General features: G+C 38.2%; 3 protein-coding genes across 9 annotated transcripts in view; 2 read left to right on the forward strand and 1 right to left on the reverse strand.

Moving 5' to 3' along the window:
- LOC128681755 (uncharacterized) overlaps positions 1-22,138 on the reverse strand; it is a 49,438-nt gene that overhangs the window by 10,169 nt on the left and 17,131 nt on the right. The window contains exons 22-23 of one of the 7 annotated variants that reach the window (XM_053765903.1): positions 11,886-11,964; positions 10,600-11,452 (exon numbers count right to left, since the gene is read on the reverse strand). The exons of 2 other annotated variants lie outside the window; for them this stretch is intronic. In XM_053765903.1, the coding sequence (XP_053621878.1) occupies positions 11,371-11,452; positions 11,886-11,964 (161 nt within the window). In that variant the 3' untranslated portion in view covers positions 10,600-11,370. Of the gene's footprint in view, positions 1-10,599; positions 11,453-11,885; positions 11,965-14,371; positions 15,294-16,884; positions 17,044-21,658; positions 21,762-22,138 lie in introns of those variants that run through there. 4 more of the 7 variants (XM_053765902.1, XM_053765904.2, XM_053765905.2 and 1 more) reach the window with 4 other exon arrangements.
- On the forward strand, positions 472-10,801 carry LOC128681756 (leucine-rich repeat neuronal protein 3-like). The gene is made up of 10 exons (XM_053765912.1): positions 472-575; positions 1,114-1,188; positions 1,299-1,439; positions 1,960-2,177; positions 3,117-3,314; positions 5,771-5,970; positions 7,038-7,245; positions 8,566-8,747; positions 9,406-9,539; positions 9,999-10,801. The coding sequence occupies exons 2-10, from the start codon at positions 1,119-1,121 to the stop codon at positions 10,139-10,141; spliced, it is 1,494 nt and encodes a 497-aa protein (XP_053621887.1). The 5' UTR covers positions 472-575; positions 1,114-1,118; the 3' UTR covers positions 10,142-10,801.
- On the forward strand, positions 14,238-21,713 carry LOC128681757 (slit homolog 1 protein-like). The gene is made up of 9 exons (XM_053765913.1): positions 14,238-14,378; positions 15,604-15,723; positions 17,523-17,740; positions 18,229-18,447; positions 18,817-19,004; positions 19,294-19,498; positions 20,259-20,443; positions 20,941-21,080; positions 21,576-21,713. The coding sequence occupies exons 1-9, from the start codon at positions 14,312-14,314 to the stop codon at positions 21,695-21,697; spliced, it is 1,464 nt and encodes a 487-aa protein (XP_053621888.1). The 5' UTR covers positions 14,238-14,311; the 3' UTR covers positions 21,698-21,713.

Consider the following 22,138-nt stretch of genomic DNA (forward strand, 5'->3'; position numbering starts at 1 on the left):
CGGACAGGATTTTCATGTCACGCGTTGAATGCAACAAGCCAACAGTAAGTGGGTTAAGTCTGTACATAGGAGTTATTTAAAAAATATATATGAGGGTCTTTATGGGACTTATAGAAGTCGAAATATTCTCTTTTAAAATTTTTTCTGTCTGTATATTTATTCGCGTATCACGATAAAACTACTGGATGGAATTTGATGCGGTTTTCACTGTTGTATAACGAATGGTCTAACTTAAAATCTGGTGTAAGACTCATGGCGATACGTTGCTTAGAACCCGAGAAATTGACAATAATATGTTTATAAAATATAATTTTAATTGTATGTTTTTATTGCCGAATAAAGATTTCATTCTTCTTTATCGGTTCTTTCAATTGAAAAATGTTACACTGCCATCTATAACTTGAGGTCATCATCGTATATAATAATTACAAATAATATATTTTTATCTAAAACTTATCTAGATGATAACGATAGCGGATGATAAGGGCTATCTGATAAGTTGTAGTGTCAGTACTGCCGTGACTGTGTTTTGTGTGGGAAACAACTGTGTTTTTATGAGTTTAGTGCAAAATCAGGTAATATTACAATCTTGCATTACAATAAATCCTACTCGGTAATATTATAAATGCGATAGTTGAGCTTGTATGGTTTGTTACTTACTATAAACATTCCACGCATTGTATTAAGGAAATAATTGTGAAAAAAAAACAGATAAGTAAGTTGATAGACACTAAGTACCTACATTGGAATGGTAGACATTTAAACTTATAAAACAACGATAAAACCCTATTTTTGTAGATTAAAATTAATCCTTTCAAAAGTATCTATATCCTAACTCTTTTGCGTAAGCACCCAATAAGTATTTTTAACTCTAGTTACTAGAAGTAGGTAAGTATATCTTTTGATTTAAACTCGATTGTTCCAGTTAAATTCCTTTAATCTTCCATGACTCAACCTTAAAAGTTTACACATTGATACTATTTGAACGATTCTAAGAAAGATAATAAAATGCAATAAGTTAATTCAGATTAAGAACTGATAAAACCTAGGTACTTCATTGTGGATTTTCGGCGAATTGAGCTGGTTATTTCTACTTAAACTTTAAATTTTCAGGAAAAATGGGTGGGAACACTGCATCCTACATCGTTTTCCTATGCTTGATGGCACAAACTATTAGCCAAGAAACAAGTAAGTACAATATTTAGGCAATAAAATAAAATTTCGCAAAAAAAATATAAAAACGTAACCTGTAACGCCATCTATTAGCGAATAGCGAAACTAAATAATTCAATTTTCAGCCACAATTCCCGCCACTACGGCGTCTACCAACGAAATAGTGAAAGAGACGGGAATTTGCAGAAAATGCCGTTGTGTAGACACCAAAGTGGATTGTAATGAGGAAGGTTTAACCACGTTCTTCTCATCCGCTGATTGGGCAGGTAAGCGATGTTTTCGATAGTGTCTATAATGTTGATATTCATACTTACCTACTACCTACCTATAGATGAAGTCTTTCTTGCAATATTAACAGAAGAAACATAAGTTATAGTGGTTATAACTGCATATGTTATGACCACTATAACCATATGAATGAATATTCAAACATAAATGAGTGGACTTATAGCAAAAGCAATATCTTCCAGCCAACCTATCAATGCAATATCGGCATACAGAGTATCTACCAACGAGTATGAATGTACATTGCGCAGTTTCTATGTTGGCATTTTACCACTAATGAGTCATGTAACAGAGGAAAAATCATTTTCTGATTTTTTAAGCCGGCAAGTTGTGTGGCAATTTTCCATCTCATTTCGGCACGCGGTACAGATCGAATATATTTATGGTGTGTAAAAATTAAGAGAGCGAGAGGTGACATAGGTTTTTCGCCGCTGTTTCTGAATAAATAGTTGTTATATTTAGACTATTTTTGCCGTCAAAATCTGATATTATATTTTCCAGCATTGAAGGACTTTAAACCAACCCACGTGGACCTTAGCGACAACTCTTTCCCGAATATAACAGCAATGGCCGAGCTTCCAGTGCAAGTGTTGAACCTCTCTCGCTGCAACATTGAGCTCATTGCATTCGGCAGCTTCAGGGATCTGCAGGAGATGGTGGTGCTCGACCTGAGTCATAATAAACTGACTTATGAGAAGCTGAGTCCCCATTCGTTTGAAGTAAGTGTTTGATTTGGAAAACAAGTCACAGGCCTTTAAAAAGCCGTTTAAGTGCGGTTTGAACTTACGTTTTTACGAACGTTTGTACAAACTTACGAAACGTGAAGAGTGTTATGTACAACCTACAAATTATTTCTTATATCGCCGAACTCAGACACATGACGCGAATGCGTGAACATTGCGTAGTTAGTATGAGTGATTTTATTTACCGCAATGAAAAACCAGCAATGTATATCGAATCCGCCAAAGTTTAACCATTACACCATCTTTCACCTGACTTGGAGATTCGGAGCAAATTGAATGTGGCTGTGACAGATGGACGGACAGACAAACATACTCACGATGTTTTCTTTCACCGCAAGCAAGTTGATGTCGATAAAACTAGTACACATGCGTAAACCGATTGGTATACAAACTTATGTGGCACGAGTTGGATTCGAACCTGGGAAGTCGTTGGAACACCACTGATTGTCCTACAGAGTTGAACTTTTCCACGTAGCTTCAGTTTCCATGACAATGCATTATTTATGATAAGCATATACAGATGGTGCACCCAGGTATCGGCTCCCAATCAATTAACTCTTCAATGGTTTACTGTACGGACATATATTATATGCAAAAAAATCTCTCACAATGACAACAAAATCTACATTTTTGTAAAAAAAATCTAAATCTTTTGAAACAATGGTCAAAGATGGACCCTCAGACACAACCGTAAGGACTGAGGGCCCTACTTCATCATAACTCTAATGTTTACTAAAACATCTAATGTTCACTAAATCCCAAGCATATTTTCATAGAATTTCAAGAAGTGGGCCCTCACACCACACGCACCTGGTAATTAATAGCGATTGTAATAGTTAATATTAGGATATATTTTCTTTTATGTTGAACATAGAACAACAAAAAAGGGATAAAACAACACACTTAATGTCCCAGGGCCGCTATTCAGCCGAAGAATACGAGCCACTCCGTTCGATGCGAACCCTGGACCTCTCGTACAACAACTTGCACTCGCTACATCAGGACCTGTTCGAGCACATGCCCGAGCTCAGCGAACTGAACCTGAGCGGGAACCCCTTGGGCACGGCTGATCATGTCACATTGATCGCCATATCCAGTCTACCTATGCTGAAGGTAGGTATTTTTAATATATACTATTATTATAAAGATGTAAGCGTTTCTGAGTTTTTATGCAAGACAATAACAACAGACGTGCAAAACTTGTCAGAGAAAATCAGGAACTTGAGCTTCACTTATATGTCGGTATAAGTGATGTATATCATCCTAAATTGAATAAAGAATTTTGAATTTGAATTGAATTTGTCAAAACAAAGCTTTTCACGAAGGGGAAGCTACACGACTATTAGGTATGCAACACGCCTCGAGTGATTACAATTCAGTTCAACAGAAACTTTGGATTACGAATCGCCAGGACATTAGTATCTCAAGAATCGCACGAACAAAGACTTCTTACACCTTCAACGAGCAAAAGAATATGAACTACATCAAGCAAATGCACTAATCACTATAGAAAAAGAAATTGACAATCTAGAACAATTACTAGAATAATGGAATTCACGCATACAGATTTGACAAAACAACAAAAGAGCATTTCTACGGCAAAACTGAAAAAATAAAAAACAAAACAAAATGTAAGTAGTTATGAATGTATGTGTTACAATGTTGCAGAATAATCAATAAATGATTGTGAAACATGTATCGACGTGTCGATACGTGTATGGCGTGGTCGGTGGTGTACTCCGCCGCCTCTTAGCATGACGCTCTCAGCAAAGGCCTGCACGGTGAACTGTGCAGTCAGGCTCAGGCTGGGCACTGGGCAGTCCTCCAAAGTGTAACTCGGCGATACTTAACTGAACTTATGTAGTCTAAAACTTGTACTACGTAATGAATTACATGTGCCTCCTCGCAATTTATGTTCGCTCGCTACTCGTGTCACATGAATTTGTATACCAATCTGATTCATGTGAAATGGAGAAGGCAAACCACTCTATTAATAGTGCCAAGATAGTTTTTGTGCGTGTTTAAGTCCACGTTGTGGCCATCAGTAAATACGACTTTGACGAAGAATGTATAGATTTATCCCCTACAAGATGTTGCCCCGGGCTTCGCTTCCGTGGGGATTTTGAGATAAAAAATGCCTATAGCAATCTCGGATAATGTACCTTTCTAATGGTGAAAGAATTTTTGAAATCGGTTCAGTAGTTTCGGAGATAATCCGCCTCTTTGAGGCGGATTATCTCCGCCTCTTTGAGGCGGATTATCTCCGAAACTACTGAGTCTGTTGTTATTGTCAGTCTTGTTTGTTGTGGAACGGCATCCTGTTCACTTCCAAGGTCACTGTCGGGGCTTGTACATTGATCAAGCTGTTGTTCATTCAATACGATTGTTGATCTTCAAATACGATTTCACTTTGCGTTGATATCCAAGTGTCAGTGAACTGTTCATCGTGTTGTGCTTTCCTTTCGCAATAAAGAATTTCTCCATTATTATTTTTGTTTTGTTTAGGGTCAATTCCCAACGAATGAGTGACGCATATTGCCACTTTTTGTCACGGTCTGTGAGAATTTGTCTGAATGTTATACGATTAGGGCCGGCAGTAATATACTCAAGCAGGCACTGGATACATGCAATCGCAGAACATTTTGTGTTCTTTATACTGATGTGAATGATGTGGTAATGCGTTCTTCTTGTTCCAGTATTACAAGCGATGACTTTCCAAGATGATGGTTTATTTCCTGTTGTGTAACGTTTTCTTTGGTCCACTGAGCAATCCAATACGTCAATCCCTGATTCTGCCTCTTAACCGCTTTGGCCTCCTGTTGAATTGCCAGTTTCGCCTTCTGCGTCTGCATCTCTTCGTTGGTGCTTTGCGTAAGTTGAAATTGAGCGCTTTTTCGGAGCGTCCGTCCGTTGTTGGCATACGGAATATGATCCGTCGTCGAACTCCTCTGGTGACGGAGATTCCTCTGGTGACGGCGCTGGTGACAATACTTGTGTGTTTTCTTAGAATTATTGTTCAACTTCTTCGGGAGGTTTAAAGTTCTCATTCCAGATTTCTAAGATCAGCTGAATTTCTTCGAATTGGCCCTGGCCAGTCACGTTGTTGTCGGTCATCATGTGGTAATAGATCCTCTACGTCGACCGATGTGATGATGTGACGACATGATGTACGTTTTAAATTTTTCCTTTATATATACTTCGCTTGCAATACATACCATAAAGGTGCAACGGAGCGTGTTCGAGCAGACGCGTTCTGTGACATTTTCACCGTCTCAGAGTTATGTAATTATGAATGTACCTAATTAAACTTATATAGTCTAAGACTTGTAATATGTAATGAATTACATATACCACGCAATTTATGTTCGCTTGGTAGTTGTTCAGTCATGTGTGACGTCATTTATTCAACGGCAATGCCGTCGTGGGGTGTCTTTTCCAGAGCCTATAAAGAACGCCTACACAACTATACTACCTAACTTAACCATTAAGGAGTATCGTCATCGTAATATAGCATCTGTGCTATTTCCATAACTTGCCCGGTCCCGTATACATCAAATCCTTTTACACAGATACTGCGCATGCGCTCCTGCAATATGGACGATATCCCGGACCGCCTGCTCCACACCCCCCAGTACCTGGAACAGCTGGACATCAGCAACAACCAACTGAAAGCTGTCCCACAGGAGCTGGGAGAGACGAAGAACTTGGTGTATCTGAACCTTAACCAGAATCCGATTGAAGAGCTGGATTACAACTCTCACGAGTTCCCGTACGTATATTTAGTTCACTAGCGACACGGCCCAGCTTTGCACGAAGTCTAATCATCGGGTATAAATTGTGTAACAGTCAAAACTGCATCAGAATCCATTGCATGGTTTAAAGTGATTCTGCAACTCATCATCACTTATAAAGACAAAATCAGCGCCCATCATCAGCAGACCTAGTGGTGCTGCCACCAGCCTTCTAAAGGTCATTGGATATGGATTTGGAATGTGCCGCAATGCACCTCATAAAGCTACCTTATCTTTAGTTAACCTTACTATTGAACAGGATAAGTAGTAGAGGTACAACAGAAATATAGAACAGAAATTACAACAGAATAATTATTATTTTCCATGTCAAATCCGAACAGACGATCGGCCAATTTACATGGGAGAACAAAACAAATGTAATTTTATAATACAAGTATTTTTTTATTTCATCTCATTTTCATCAAATCCAAATATGTACCTATATGGAATTTTGGCAGTGAAAAATATTAATTTATATAAATGAAATGTAATTCTCATATACTCAAAGCCAGCGATGTCTCTTCGTACTTAAATCATAATTTTCATGATCAATATATTTAACTAAGTACCTAATATTAAAAAACAATATCGAGTGGGTGTAGCTAACATGGCCTAACCCGATAATACTTCATTAAGGCTCCATGTCATAAAAATATTGGCCTGGCGACATTGAAAGCCCTTTCTTTATCACAAGTTAAGCATCCCATTTGTTGTGTTTCGTAACGTGGCGCACGCGCCAGCCCGCGGGGCTTTCTTTACAAAATTTATAACCTGACCCCCCCTCCCTGTTGAGCCTCCTCATAAAAACCATATCTTTGGTTACATAAACGTTTTTATGAAAATACCGATACACACAACAATACTAACACAACATTATAACACAGAAATAATACTAACACAATAGAACTGTTGATGAGCTGAGATGAGCATGTCATTTTGGTGTGGGGTTGGTTATAATCACAGATCATAGACTTTTTTTTTAATTTTTCGACAAACACAATAAACTGATGAATGAATGAATATTGAATTGAATAAATTCTTCTAGCGGCTTCCCCACCCTGAAAAAGCTGAAGGAACTCCACATGTGTAACATGCCAAAGCTCGTTCGCGTCGGCATCAGCTCGCTGGCCAACCTGCAGAGCTTGGAGAAGCTTCACATGAGCTTCAATGAGAAGCTCTCGTATATCGACCCCAAAGCTCTGGCGAGGCCTGACGACATTGGAGAGATGTTTGATTACCCTCCGTTGACTCACGTGAGTTTATTAATTTGGTTGTAACAAAAATAATTAAATAACCACTCCACTCGCAGCGGTCAAACAGCAGCGCTCTGAGAAACACCCGCCACCTATAATAGAAGACATACATACACAGATTTATCGCAAATTCCAAGGGGACAATAATCTTTTCCGGGATGAAAGGTACTTACCCTATGTCATTCTCCATTCTCTTAATTATACAGGGTCACTGGTGTCTAACGCATAACCTTCGAAAGGCGCATAAGGTACATAGAGACTAACATCTTTTGTTCTACGATTTTTGTCTAAACATAATCAATAAACAAAAAATACTTTTTTTAATTTTATTGTCGTGTCTATAAAACGTTAACTCTATGTTCGATTCCGCTACATAACGCTCCTGTACTGTCTCGTGTTGCTCGGCTATTACATAGAGTTAAGATGTGTAGAATGGCAAATTAGATTGATTTTTTTATATGAAAAAAAAATACGAATCACGAAAAGTCGTAGAATAAAAGTTGCTTGTTTTGATGTACCCGAGTAGTCTTTAGGAGGTTTTGCGTTTCATACCAGTAACCCTGTATATATGCGAAATTTCAAGAAGATTGGTTGAGTAGTTAACGCGTGAAGAGGTAACAAACTTACAAGGTGTGTAGAATGTACTTTCGCATTTATTTATTACAAGCGGGAGCCTATAATTGGCTTATTGTAACTCATATCTATCTAGTGTTAAGAATGCAAGCTGTTGGTCCTTGAACATGTTAAAATAAATAATAACAATAATAAAATAAATAAAACAACATCAACACTCTCCAAAGGGCCTCTACGTGTTGGATCTGTGTCCACAAGCCTCTCGAAGGACCGGACTTAGTGCCGTGAAACAAAATAAATTATATTAACCTATCTGTGGATGTTTGCTTGTCGACACTAAAGTTTGTCATGCTGTGTGCACTTGTTTCCGATTTTGTAACTGGCCTGGCGCAGTGGTAAAGTGCTTGCCTCTGAACCGAGAGGTCCCGGGTTCGATCCCCGGTCGGGTCATGATGGAAAATGATCTTTTTCTGATCGGCCCGGGTCTTGGTCTTGTTTATCTATATATGTATTTATTATAAAATATAGTATCGTCGAGTTAGTATCCCATAACACAAGTCTCGAACTTACTTTGAGGCTAGCTCAATCTGTGTAATTTGTCCTTATATTTAATTATTTAAATAATAGTATTTTTATTTGTATATAAACTTTTGTTGTAAAACTGTTTTGGTGTACAAAATAAATAAATAATAACAATTACTCGGGATGAAGTCTGTCTCTAAATCCTCTCACCGTCACCAATTCTAGCTGTATCTGCAATCCAACAACCTAACAATGCTGGACTCCCGCCTGCTGGCGCGCTGGGACAAGCTGCAGGACATCAACGTGTCGGACAACCCCTGGTTGTGTGACTGCTCCACGCAGTGGATGGTCAGCAACCTCGTGACTGTGGTCGAAGGGCTCCATGCTAACGCTTCTGCTGAGATGGCGTAAGTCACTTCATCTTTTTAACCAAAAAGATGGTGGTATATGTTTGGCCGCTAAGTGTTTCTCTCTAAGTGTAGCTCATCAACGGTTGAACCTATTTGGATGTGCATTTTTTTATTGGATAGCTAATTTTTGTGTGTGGTGGTTCTTAGATACTCGTATGTTTGATCAAAATCGGTTCAACAGTTCATAAGTTGTTGCGAAATGAATGAAACTTGTTACAAGCTTTTATTTAGTTTCACCTGTCCCGATGTTTGCTCGTCTGTCTGTAATGAAATCTTGCAAGTTAGATTTCTACTACTTCCAGTCGATCAGCAGATTTGAAATTTCCCACGTCGTTTGAGTTTCCATGACAATGCATTATTGTGATAAGCGACGACCTGACGATGGTGCAGCCAGGATCGGCAGCAAACGAGGGATCTCCTCAACCGGACATGGGTATTTCGTCAGGCGTTAAATGCCACAAGAACTCTCTGACGACAATAAAAGATTGTGGCAAAAATGAAAATTTTTGTAAAAAAAAAAAAGAGAAGACACAAATCCGAAGATATATTCGAAGATAATCGTGTGACCATAATAGTACATGACTTTTATCGATCATTTGTTTCTTCTATACAAAATCCAGATTCCTAAACGCAGTGTCCGTCTTCTTGCACCCAGGTGTCAAGAACCAATAGAGATGCGCGGCTACAACATGAAGAAGCTCCACGAGCTCCATCGCGAGATGAGGTGTCTGGACAAGTACGGCCATCGGCCAGAGAGAGACGGCAGTATTCTCCTTGGAACCCTCATTGGTGAGCTTTTCTTTTACGATGTTTATTATGGAGGAATATAAGCACTTTTGAAGCGGCGGTATTGGTTAAGGCCTGTGGATCGAAAGGACCCAGGTTCGAATCCTACTCGCGCTAAATGAGTTTGTATAACAATCTGACTCTTGTATATTAGTTTTCATAGACCACAACTTGCTTCCGGTGAAGGAAAACTTCGTGAGGAAACCTGCACACTGGTTGATTGTTAACTTGTATGTGAAATGGAGAAGGCAATGGCTAACCACTCCATAAAAGTTTGTGAGGATGTATGTGTATGTTTGTTACTCTTTCGCGCAAAATCTACTGAACGGATTGTTATGAAATTTGGTACGCGGGTAGAATATAACCTGGAATAACACATAGGGTACTTTTATCCTGAAATTCCCATGGGAGCGAAGCACCGGGGCGCAGCTAGTATATCTATAATTATGTATTGATTTCCAGGTGTCCTCCTAGCAGTTCCGATCATGCTGGCCCTGGTCTTGATGTGGAGACAGGGGTACTTCGCGTGTTTAGGACTCCGCGGTCCTGCGTCCTTCTCCAGGGCCTTCTACAAGAGGGCGCCGGCGGACGACAACTATATATAGACAGGGAACAGATAACTATTAACACGGGACTACTTTATAAGCCTCCCGTCTTTACTTAATTTCAAATTTCCCTTACGTGTCCCGTCACGTTTTCCGCAACATGTCCCGTCCCACTTCCCACGGCATACCCTGTCCCGTTTCCTGTAATGTGACCCGTATAGTTATTTTGAATTTGCAGACACTTCGATTTTATTTATGGACGCGCATAATATGTCGTAGGCGGCTGCCTTTCATACCAGTAGCTTTTCTCGTGAAATGTCATATTCATATGGATACATCCATATGAAGATGGTTATATAATAAAGTCGAAAGTAATTTTAAGCGAAGAAAAAATGTTTTATTACTTAAATATAAAAGTTGACAATCAAAATCAATCTAGTTACCCTCGAAAGATGAATTTTGTAATTGATTTCAGAACGACATAAATTTAATATAATTTTAGTAATTACTTTTTATAGAATAAGTTATTATTTTTAGGAACACGTATTAATCTGTTTTTATTATAAATAATTTCTTACTAAAAAGTTCACGTTCATAAAATTAAATGAATATAAGTAAATACCTATTCATAAAAATAAAACCCACCAATATTTTTGAAACTTTTTTGTAATATGTATTACAACATTTATCGTATCAAAATAAACACTATATTTTTTAAAATTATCTGTTTGATTTGTACCCAACAAAAGCGGTTTCATAATATCAATATCCATGTTGAGTTTGTGCACCAAACTGACTCATATATAGTAGTTTTCATCGACCACCACTTGCTTCCGGTGGAGGGAAACATCGTGAGGAAACCAGCACCCTGGTTGACAGTTGAAAATTCGTAAACATACTCTTCATTTTTTTTTTTAAAAGAAAGACCGAGATTTTACTATGAAATTCACGCGGGCGAAGCCGCGGGCAAAAGCTAGTGTAAATATAATAATCTTGTGCAATATCGGTCGATGTTTCATTTCACCGATTACTTTTCTAACAAGAAATTATTATGAATAATATTAGGTAAGTACTTACTTACCTATTAGACGTGAATCATAAAGGATATAAATGCGGAAGTCCGAAAGCATATCTTCTAAGTATTTATTAACGATAATTAGGATGTTATCGCCGAAACATACAACATACAGATACGGGAACGAACACTGCGTAGTTTTATTTACCGTGTGGCGACATCTACCGCGCCACATGCACAACGGCGCAGATGTAAACAGCCGACACAACCGCCGCTACAACCGCAATGAGAAACCAAGCAGTGTGTACCGAATCCGCCAAACTTTTGGCACACTGTACCGATAGTACACACAATACCTACAAAATTCCAAATCGATGACACATATATTTTGATTTTATCTCGCAAGTATATGTATCGAAAGTATACGTTTAGATAAAATTAAAGTTTTGATCGATTTTTCATGGAAATGATTATATCATAAGTAATTGATTGTATGTTGATTGCTTATTAATCCATTTAATGGACGTTTAGATAAGTTGTTAAAATCAATCAAGTTTTTTTTTTCGTAACAAAGTACAATTGTTGGTTAGATGTTATTAGAACATATATTTTTCATTCTTGAATGTTCTAAACCAAACAATTATTTCGATTGTTAAGTTAGTTCTAGTTTTATTTAGTAATTTCTTCCTGTTTTTAGGCCCTAAGTTTGCTAGTAAGGCATGAGAGTAGGTAGTATCCGAACCTGGGACATTTCGACAAAAGGCAACTTCTTAAAAGTCGTATCCTTACCTTGATACAAAGGTCGTCTGCACGGGTACCTCACTCTGAACTATATCAGCCGCCAAACAGAACCTTGCATTGTTGTGCTCTGGTTTGAAGGGCGAGAGAGGCGATGTGATTACAGGGTACTGTGACAAAAGATCCTAGGACACAGAGTAGGCAACGCGCGTGTGAGATTCAGATTTTTTGCAAGTTCGAAGTTGTTACGTAAATATACTTATAAGGACAAGTGATGCCCTGCAAGGGCACAGCAAACATGAGGACAACTGGGAGCCAAATTACTTACAAAATAAAATCGTCTTATATATCTAATGTGATTGGTAAAGTATAGAAATCAAAGTGAATCTATATCAAAATATATCATCGAAAAACTCAGAAACCTCGCAATAACTTTTATTAATAAGGATATTTTTCTATATTTTTTAAATGATAAGTGGCATGGTTATATATTTTTATAGCCATATGATAGGGGGGGCCTCTCGAAACTAATTTCATGTTAGTCATTGGTCTTTCAATATGTTTAGGTCTTTATTATTTCTTTTGTTTCTATTTATCCACTTTGTATAGAGAGCCTCATGTTTCCTAACAAACGCCGTGACACGCCGTGTTGCGTTGATGGGCTGCGGTGACCACTTACCATCTGGTGGGCCGCATAAAAAGACATGCGGTCCACTCTGTGGGTCCACCTGATGGTAATTAAGTTTGTTTGGTAATATGTAAGACCTATATTTGTTAATTGACGTCCTTGGAGAAAATGCTGCGGTGAAGTTTGTTGCGCCGCTTCTTCTTCACCTGCGCTTTGGAAGCCGGCAGTAGACTTAGTTTAAGTAATTTTTTTGACGTCAATAAGTAAATTGAATATCATTGAACATCCTAAATTGAATAAAGAATTTTCAATTTGAATTTATACACAGATAAAAGAAATATGGTTAAAGAACTTTATTTTCTCAAAGAAATTTGCATTTCACTTACAGAGAAAAAAAAACTTAACATAACAAATTTAAGTCGGTAGTTGTGTATCGGTAGGAACGCTTCTTACTTATTAACAAAAAACTCAAGACAACATTAGGGTGCTCAGCTCATTCACAACAATAACAAAAGACAGATTATTAGCCTGTGCTTGCGTATGAATTTTACATTATAGTTAATTTTCAGTTACGAATTAAGATATAATATATAATTATAGCAATTGATGATTGGTTGAAATAGGATTTAAAAATAACTCGGTTTTGGCTTATTTTGATAGGTGCTTTAGTTTTTTTTTTAATATGGCGATGGTAATACAAATAATAAATCAAATTATCCATTAACATAACCACATCTGATCCATCGTACCTTTTGTGTCATACATTACTTTCATAATGTATTTATTCGTACGCTATAATCTATTCTAGTAAAAATACGAACAAAGTATATATACTTGAGTAACATTACTTTTATCAAGGAATACGATACGTTATAGAATTAGCAGATTTATAAATTCAAAGATGTAAAACGCACGTTCTTTATCAGCTATTGGTGTATACAGATAAGATTTCGATAATTCATAGAATATTTGAAGAGTGGACACTCTTTTTACACGTGTGAGATGAGAAAAAAAAACAATATTTGAATAATAGAAACAAGTATTTATATGAAAATTACATGAGTTTTCCACAAACTTATATTGTCGTCAGAGTGATCTTGTTGCATTCAACACGCGACAAAAAACTATACCGATGCAATAAACGTTGAGGAATTTCCTTGTCGGGAGCCAATCCTGGGTATACCATCTGGTCATGCTTATCAGAATAATAAATCGTCATGAATACTGAAGCGACGTGGAAAATTTCAACTCTGAAACTTGCAAGATTACGTTACAGACAAACATCGAGATAGGTGAAACTAAGTATAAGCTTGTAAAAAAAGGAAAGTCTTAATTTACTTACTTGAGCTTGATTTGAGAACAAAATTAAACAAGTCATATTGTCTTATCACATCCCATCCATTTATTGAGGTAGAAGCAGTTTTCTTTCTTCCACGATTTTTTTATTTCCTATCACACGTGGTATACGTGGTTCTTTCACCTTTAGACTTTAATGATAAGTACCTATTCATAATTCAACGCTCCCTTCATCTACATTCTTCATATCATAGATATTTTTGTCATACTTTAGGGTCACTATTATTACATTTAACAAGAAGTACCTATAATACTTCAGCGATTTTCGAGAGATTCTTACTTCGTCCTTTCTCTTTTCCTATGTCTTCTTTCGTGTAGGTATCATCGTTTAAATAATCACTCTGATAAAATTCATAATCTTTGACAAAATCCACAGCAAGGGCATATTTTTTTATCAATGAAATAGATTTTAAACCAAGCCGAAACGTTGACACACATTTTAAGTGTAATAATTTATTATTGTCACATTTTTAGTGATTTTTTAAATTGAACCATGGAATACTGTGTGGCAATTGTGTTCTTGACATTCTTGTGTGTTTGTTTGTCACAAATTGAAAACGGTAAGTCTTTTTAAACATTTGTTACATTCATACATTGGTGTCGCCGAAACGGATCTTACGATTTTTACGAATAGCGTAATGGTATACTTGGTTGATATTATTGTAAAATTAAAAGAAAAACAATTACCCAGTAATCATTATCAGGGGGATCGCGGTGACGTCATCAAATCGGCAAACTAGGTAATACAAAACGAATATAATGTTCTCTGTATTCTCTGTTACGAATGGGTGTTCTCTGGGTGAATTCACAAAGATTACATTGCATGTAATTTGTTATTAATTATGGTTTTATGAAATTTGGTAAATAAATAAATAATACTAAAGTTTTATAGATGTCAACATGGTGCCAGATTCAAAAGTAACGTCAAAACAATACTTCTAATAAAGCATTGTTAGCCGACTTCGATGTAAAAAAATTCTCGCAACCATATTTGACTATTTAAGGCACTAACTTACTTATTTAAATAATCAAATGCTATGATTAAACGTCACTTAAATTGATCAGTTTTATTAATTACGAGATTTACTATTTTTCGGTCTCATTAAAATTAGAAATTCGACTCCAAAATCCGTGACGTCACAACACATTACTGTCACACAAGCTCCATATTAAATTGTTTGTTTTTTTTTTGACATTAGAGAATAGTGTCTGATTTAGCTGGTTGGATTTTTGTTACGTAAAGAAATAAACGCCTATCAACTTAAGGACAATATCTAATATTAGATATTCCTAAAATTGATAAATTCCGTCCGGCCGGTTTGGTATAACTAAATAACAAACATCATCTTGTGATTTATAATTCACCTTAGTCATATAGTCCACGCAAACGAAGTCGCGGGCATCAGCGTTTTCTCGCGTTCTCGCATGTTCTCGGTTACTTTCGGGTCTGTAATGCAACGAAGCCCAGAATACGTCTAAAAAATATCACCTTTTATGTAGATTCAGCTGAGATTTTACGACTGTTGTTGATCAATCTATACTTCTATATTGTTATAAAGAGGTAATCTATAATATATACTATATTATTATAAAGAGGTAAGCGTTTGTGAGTTTGTATGTTTGAGGTGGGTAACCTCCGAAACTACCGAACCGATTTCGAAAAATCTTTCACCATTAGAAAGGTACATTATCCAAGATTGCTATAGTCTACAATATAATCTCAAAATTCCGACGGGAGCGAAGCCCCGGGCAATATCTAGTTACATATATTTTTCACACCCACAGACGACACGGGACAACCAACAAACACAAATGTTGTGTGCTCTGTGTGTACGTGTGAGCAGCACTATGTGGACTGCAGTGGGAAGGAGATAAAAAAGATGTTCCAGGAAGAAGAGTGGGCAGGTAAGACTTTATTTTAAACTAGCTTTTGCCCGCGGCTTCGCCCGCGTTAATTTCATAGCAAAATCTCAGTAATTTTTTTATCGCGTACTCTGTAAGACTGGTAAATATATATGATTCAAATTCGCATTTTTTCTCATGTTTCGTTCAGTTTTCTGTTTCCCGCTGCGTGTCTCCTTCCCATTTCCCGCTCCTACTCCCACTCCCGCTTTCTGCAACGCGTGCCGTCCCATTTTCCATGACAATTTACGTCCCGGTTTTTTATTAACCACAAATGTACATTAAACATTTTTTGTATTTACAATTACTGTTATTTACTACAAAAAGTAAGTGTGCCAATTTTCAGCTTTTTATCTTGAAAATTTTATTAAGTCCCATACAATCTTTCACCCTCCTTATAAAGGGGTTGAGGGATAATTTTCAGAAAAATCTGAAACACGTATTCATTACTTTGTTGTAAACAACCAAAATCCAAATTTTCAAGTCACTAACTTCAACGGTGTAGAACTTTCATATTTACAGTTTTTCACCCCTTTCATCCCCTTCGGAGTAGAATTTGCAAAAATCCTATCTTAGTACTCACCTAGAAGCCAAATTTCAGCTTCCCGCCCAGCAGTTTCAGGTGTACGTTGTCTGTTAGTCAGTCAGTCACTCAATAACGGAAGAGTTTTATACTGATATATTGATACATACTGCGCCCATTATATCTATATCAGACTTTAATCGATAAAAAAAAATGTTTATATTCTGTTTATACTTTTCTACAAAATATTAAAGCTCCGTGGATTGTTCTTTTAATTTTCCTACAGGACCGGGAACCCGAGGAATTTTTGATTCATAATTAGTTTTTCGATTATCCTACGGGAACCTGACCATTTACCGGGATGAAATGTATCTAATTTTCCTACAGGACCCTCCTCATTTTCCGGGATGAAATGTCTATAAGATGTTAACCCGGGATTCTGAGGCATTTTTGATTCATAATTAGTTTTTCAATTATCCTACAGGAACTTGATCATTTACCGGGATGAAATGTATCTCAGATGTTAACCCGGTATATAAGGTACCTACAAACCAAATTTCAAGCAAATCGGTCCAGTAGATTTCGAGTGATGCGCGTTCAGACAGACAGACGCACAAACTTCCAAAACAAAAAATTCCAAAACTATATTTTCCTCAGTAACTAAGTATATTTCATGAAGAATTTTTAAAAAAATATCCAATGTACAAATTTGGCCTTTCTTCAATTTTATTATATGTATTGATGACGATGATGGTTACTGTTATGTGGAAGCTGTATCGAGGCCATATCGTGTACGCATCCTGTAAAAAAGAACGTGTGGACGCAAATTACTGACATCTTGTTTATCTGTTCCGATGCCATTAATCCCACTAATATCATAAATGCGAAAGTTTGTGAGGATGTAGGTATGTGTGTGTGAATGTTTGTTACTCTTTCACGCAAATCTACTGGACGGATTGTTATAATATTTGGTACATGGCTAGAATATAACCTGGAAAAACACACAGGCTACTTTTCATCCCGAAATTCCCACGGGAGCGAAGCCCCGGGGCGCCGGCTAGTATTATAAATACGAAAATTGTTAGGATGTATATATTTGTTACTCTTTCACGCAAATCTACTGGACGGATTATTAGGAAATTTGGTACATGGGTAGAATATAACCTGGAAAAACACACAAGGTACTTTTCATCCCGAAATTCCCACGGGAGCGAAGCCCCGGGTGCAACTAGTATGATATACATTTTTGAATGTTAATCAAGATGACGCATATTCCCAGATCTAAACGTCACAGGCATCCTAAACTTAGACTTCAGCGGGAACCCCCTCAACATCCTATACAAAGTGCCTGACCTGCCCATCAGCAAGCTGAACCTGTCTCACTGCGAGCTGGGGGACATCGTGGATGGGGCATTTGGGGAGCTGGAGGAATTGGAGAGCTTAGACCTCAGCCAGAACCATCTGTCTACTGCTGCGGTCAGCAAGAAGATCTTTGCTGTGAGTGGAAACAACTGGTATTCTATTCCAGTGTGCTATTGTTAACACTTCTTACTTGTTCATATACAATTACTACACTACTCTTGATCATATTCAAGTCGCCAAAGGTAGTAGTAGTAGAAGTAGTCGCTTGATCTAATGTTGACCTAATAAGTTGAAATTTTCCACGTCACTACAGAAAGCCAACCACAAAACATACAAATAGCACGTTACTAACATCCACATGCTGTCTCTTTTTTCCATATCGTGTACGCATCGAGTAATGAGAGAACGTGTGGACGCAATAACGTGCCGTAGCTAGGGGGCTACTATGAGATATAAAACACGTAGGTATGTTTTATATTTCATAGTAGCCCCCTAGTTTCCATGATAATGTTTTATTATGAAAGTATGGCGTGATGTTGCGCCCAGGATCAGGATTGGCTCCCAACGAGTGAAATTTTAAACGATTTACTGCATGGATATGATATTTTTATCGTGCGTTTCAGGCAGCATTGCTGATACCTGACGGAATACCATCCCCGGACGCTCCCAAGCCAGTCTTCTCCAACATGCGCAACCTAAGTCTGGCCTACAATGACATTCACGCGCTGCCAAAGGACATTTTTATGTTCATGCCGGACCTGAGACTGCTAGATTTGAGTGGGAACCCGCTGTCACTGATTGATCAGGTCACCATGGTTGCCTTGAGCGATATCAAATTGACGGTTAGTGTCTGTAATACACAAGTTTTCTTAAAGATCATCTTCGCGTTTTCCAGGTTAAAATTACTGGAAGATGTGAAGTAATTCTAGGGTGGAAAACGCAAGCCACCAGATGGAAACCAAACGTACTTGTTCTCTCTCTTGTCTCCGCGTGTCCCTGGTTGCTTTCGGAGGTATAACGCCTTATATTACCTTAAATTTTTGAAGACTTGGTTGTCATTTTAATGCTATGATTGCTTATCAGCTGGCTGGGCTGTGTCCATTAATCGCGACAACCTCGGGAGGGTGTGGGGTGATCCTGTTCTAAGGCGGCACTACACGTCACATGTGTGACAGTGATAGTGATAGTGTATACAAATGCTTTACTTCCAGGACCTAAGCCTGGCATCCTGCGAGCTAGAATCACTTCCTGAAGGTCTACTCCGCCGTCAGAGGAGGCTGAAGAGACTGGATTTGAGCAACAACCGATTCACGACAATACCTTCTGTGCTGGGCGAGGCTGTCAACCTGGTCGCTCTCAACTTTGACCGGAATTCTTTGACCAACCTCACCGAGAAGACGTAAGATGTTATTTCTTCAAAATATTCGACCAATTGCGTTCCTGGGCTAGTGATACTAGTTCACAAAGATTCCATGAAAAATTTATTAATGCTAGAACGCCAAATTCATTGTGATCATTGATGGATTTCTATAATACATATAATCAAATCAGTTACTGCTGACGCCAACGATACTTAAATTACCTCCACTATTAACTCTAATGGAAACATCAAGAAAAGAAAATAATAATAGGAAAAGAAAAGAAAATACAGTAATTTTACAATAGACTGAACTCCAGTCCTATTCCAGCGCCCTATTATCCCTGAACAAGCTCCAAGAACTACGTCTATGCAGACAGAGCCGTCTGCAGTTTATTGCCGCAGGAGCCCTGGGCGGGCTGGAGTCTCTAACGTCACTCTATATCACCAACAACCCGCGACTGAACACCATAGACCCGGGTTTCCTGACGTGGGAAGACGAACATGAGAATGAGCAGACGCCGCAACTTGAAGAAGTAAGTTTATATGTGGATGACCTTATGTCTGCTGGCATCGAACATAATAGTGTGTACATTGCTGTGGCAGACATCATTTGACATCCCTGCAGTACAAATCAGGAATTTGAAAAAGTAAGTTTATTTATGTTCGGATGACTTTGTTTGTCTGCTTATGAAATTGAAGTTATTAATCGGTCCATCGCCTTGGTAGCCTTGGGCCCATGCCCTCTATATCATATGGAGATATGCCAGAAAGAGATGACGAGCATGAAAATGAGCAGACATCGCAACTTGATGTAAGTTTATATATGAATGACTTTCTTTATATTGATATGACAATGATGAAGCTGTTTCTCTCACGTCAGTGGACTGGATTCTCTGACATCATTCCACATCTTAAACAAAATTATGAGACGCTGCAATTTAAAGAAGCCTCTCTCTCATCCGAGCATCTGCACCCGCTTACATATCGGCACAACCTAATTTTGTCTTGTATTATTGCACGACGGACAAATCTATGGACCGGCAGTACCTAGCATAGGAAGACTTGAGTTTTACATATTTGGGGCTTGAGGTCTATTATATGGAATCTTACTCTTCTCGCTCCTTACCAATTCCCATTTTAAATGGGGTCGACGCATAAGTGTAATCTTATACATATTTATCATTCAGTCATTCATATTTATCAGTTTCTCCAAAAAACGGAAAAGACTCTTCCTTATTTTCACATTAAACTCACTTAACACATAAGCAAATGAAATCTCATCTGCTTTTCCAGCTGTACCTGAACAACAACAACATAACCTCTATCAGCTCGGAATTCCTGGACAACTGGCACCAGCTGAAGCGAGCAGATTTCTCCAGCAACCCGTATGTGTGCGACTGCAACAACCAGTGGATGGTTGAAGTGCTGGTGCCTTTGCTGTTCAAGATGGACCTCGGAGGCATTACGGCTAATATGATGTGAGTGGTTAAGAACCAAAGAATCTTCTCCCACTTGATCTCCTCTCATCTCCTCATGTTCGGGTCGCCATTGCTGTCTAAGAAGCTGCCACACGTTATTTATTACTTTAATTACGTCATATTATTCAGACCGATTGAAAGTTAAAAAAAAACTTAAAATTTCGAAAACTCGTGATTTTTCAACCGGCCGTTCGCCCTACGTCAACGCTCCTTGACGTTCTGCTGATTTTCTGCTCTAAAATAGTAATGAGCTACAATAATATTCCAAATCCAGCCAAATCCATGGGAGTATATAGAGTGGTCCTATTTTAGGACGGAATCATACAACACGAGAACCCCAGACTCTTCTGCGTGATGGCTCGCCAGTCCACAGCAACTCAGCACAAAAGTCAAAAGTCCAAAGCACTCCAAACGGCAAAACAAATTTAACATAGTAATTTCTGCTGTAAAATAGTAAAGTCATGTGTGAATAAAAACAATTCGTGTTCCGTCCCCAGCTGCAAGAAGCCCAGCGACGTGCGAGGGTTATCCTTCGAGGCGCTGCAGCTGACCAACCGCACGCTGGTTTGCGCGGAGATGGAGGAGATCAACTCCGTACCCGCGCCGGACATGGCCATCCTGCTTGGAGTCATGATAGGTAGCTTCTTCTTCACCACTTTCTCATATTCGGACGTTCTGGGCTGTGATGCCGCGAAACGCAAAGAAGAAACCTTACAATTTTGAACATTTAGTTGTGATTCTACAACCGGTTGCAGGTCTGACATCTACCTTGCTAATACTATTTTTTCGCCTATCCGCTGCTAAGACGCTATCTCTCTCACCTGAGCGTTTCCGGTATCTTTCTGAGCCGTTGAGCACCGGAGCGCAGGGTCCGCTTTCTTACACGTTCTTCTCCACTTCGCACGGTCATCGGTATCCCTAGTTGTCAGACCATTGGCATAGACCCAAGACCATGTAGCTGTCACGGCTATATGTTTAGCCTTCTAGGGAGGAAAGGAACCACAAACCACGTAGTTAACAATACGTATTGATTTTTATGGTGTGTGGTTACGAATAATTATAAATGAAATCGAAAGGACGGTTCGACGATACCATTTCCCAATTTTCCTGCTAATTTCCAACTTGTTTCTAGGCATCTTCGTGACCTTCCCCATAGTCCTGGTGCTGGTGATCCTCTGGAAGAAGGGCTACTTCCAGAAGTGGAGGAAAGTGAAAGCGGACGAGACGGATTACGAAGATGATGACGCGTTCTAACTTTCACCGCCAGGATCTCACTCCAAACTAGGGATTTAAGATGGGCCCAATACTTCCTCAGATCCTTTTTTTGAGAAAAATATAGAGAGTTATCCCTTCTATGTTGCCGACACAGAAAAACTTGTTATTTCGGGGATCGCCGGCAACTCTTTAATGGCAGTTTTCATTAGCGAATTCAAAGAACTCAGGGATTTATTATCAAAAAGAATTATTATTATTATTATTAAATAATACAGTTTTTTAATTTCATTTAAGTGATATGTCAAAAGGTATACTGCGGTTAATAATACCATCTTCAGTGGCAGAGGAATACGCCAATATAAGAGATAATAAAAAAGAGAAGCGTCGGTTAAAACGGCCTTAATGAGTTAATTTAAATTAGATTTAATTAAACTTTTCCAGTTTTATGGAAAGAGTACTTTGTGTGTGCCTATTGTATGT

The sequence above is a fragment of the Plodia interpunctella genome, chromosome 28 (assembly GCF_027563975.2).
Source record: "Plodia interpunctella isolate USDA-ARS_2022_Savannah chromosome 28, ilPloInte3.2, whole genome shotgun sequence".
Classification (NCBI taxonomy): Eukaryota; Metazoa; Arthropoda; class Insecta; order Lepidoptera; family Pyralidae; genus Plodia; species Plodia interpunctella.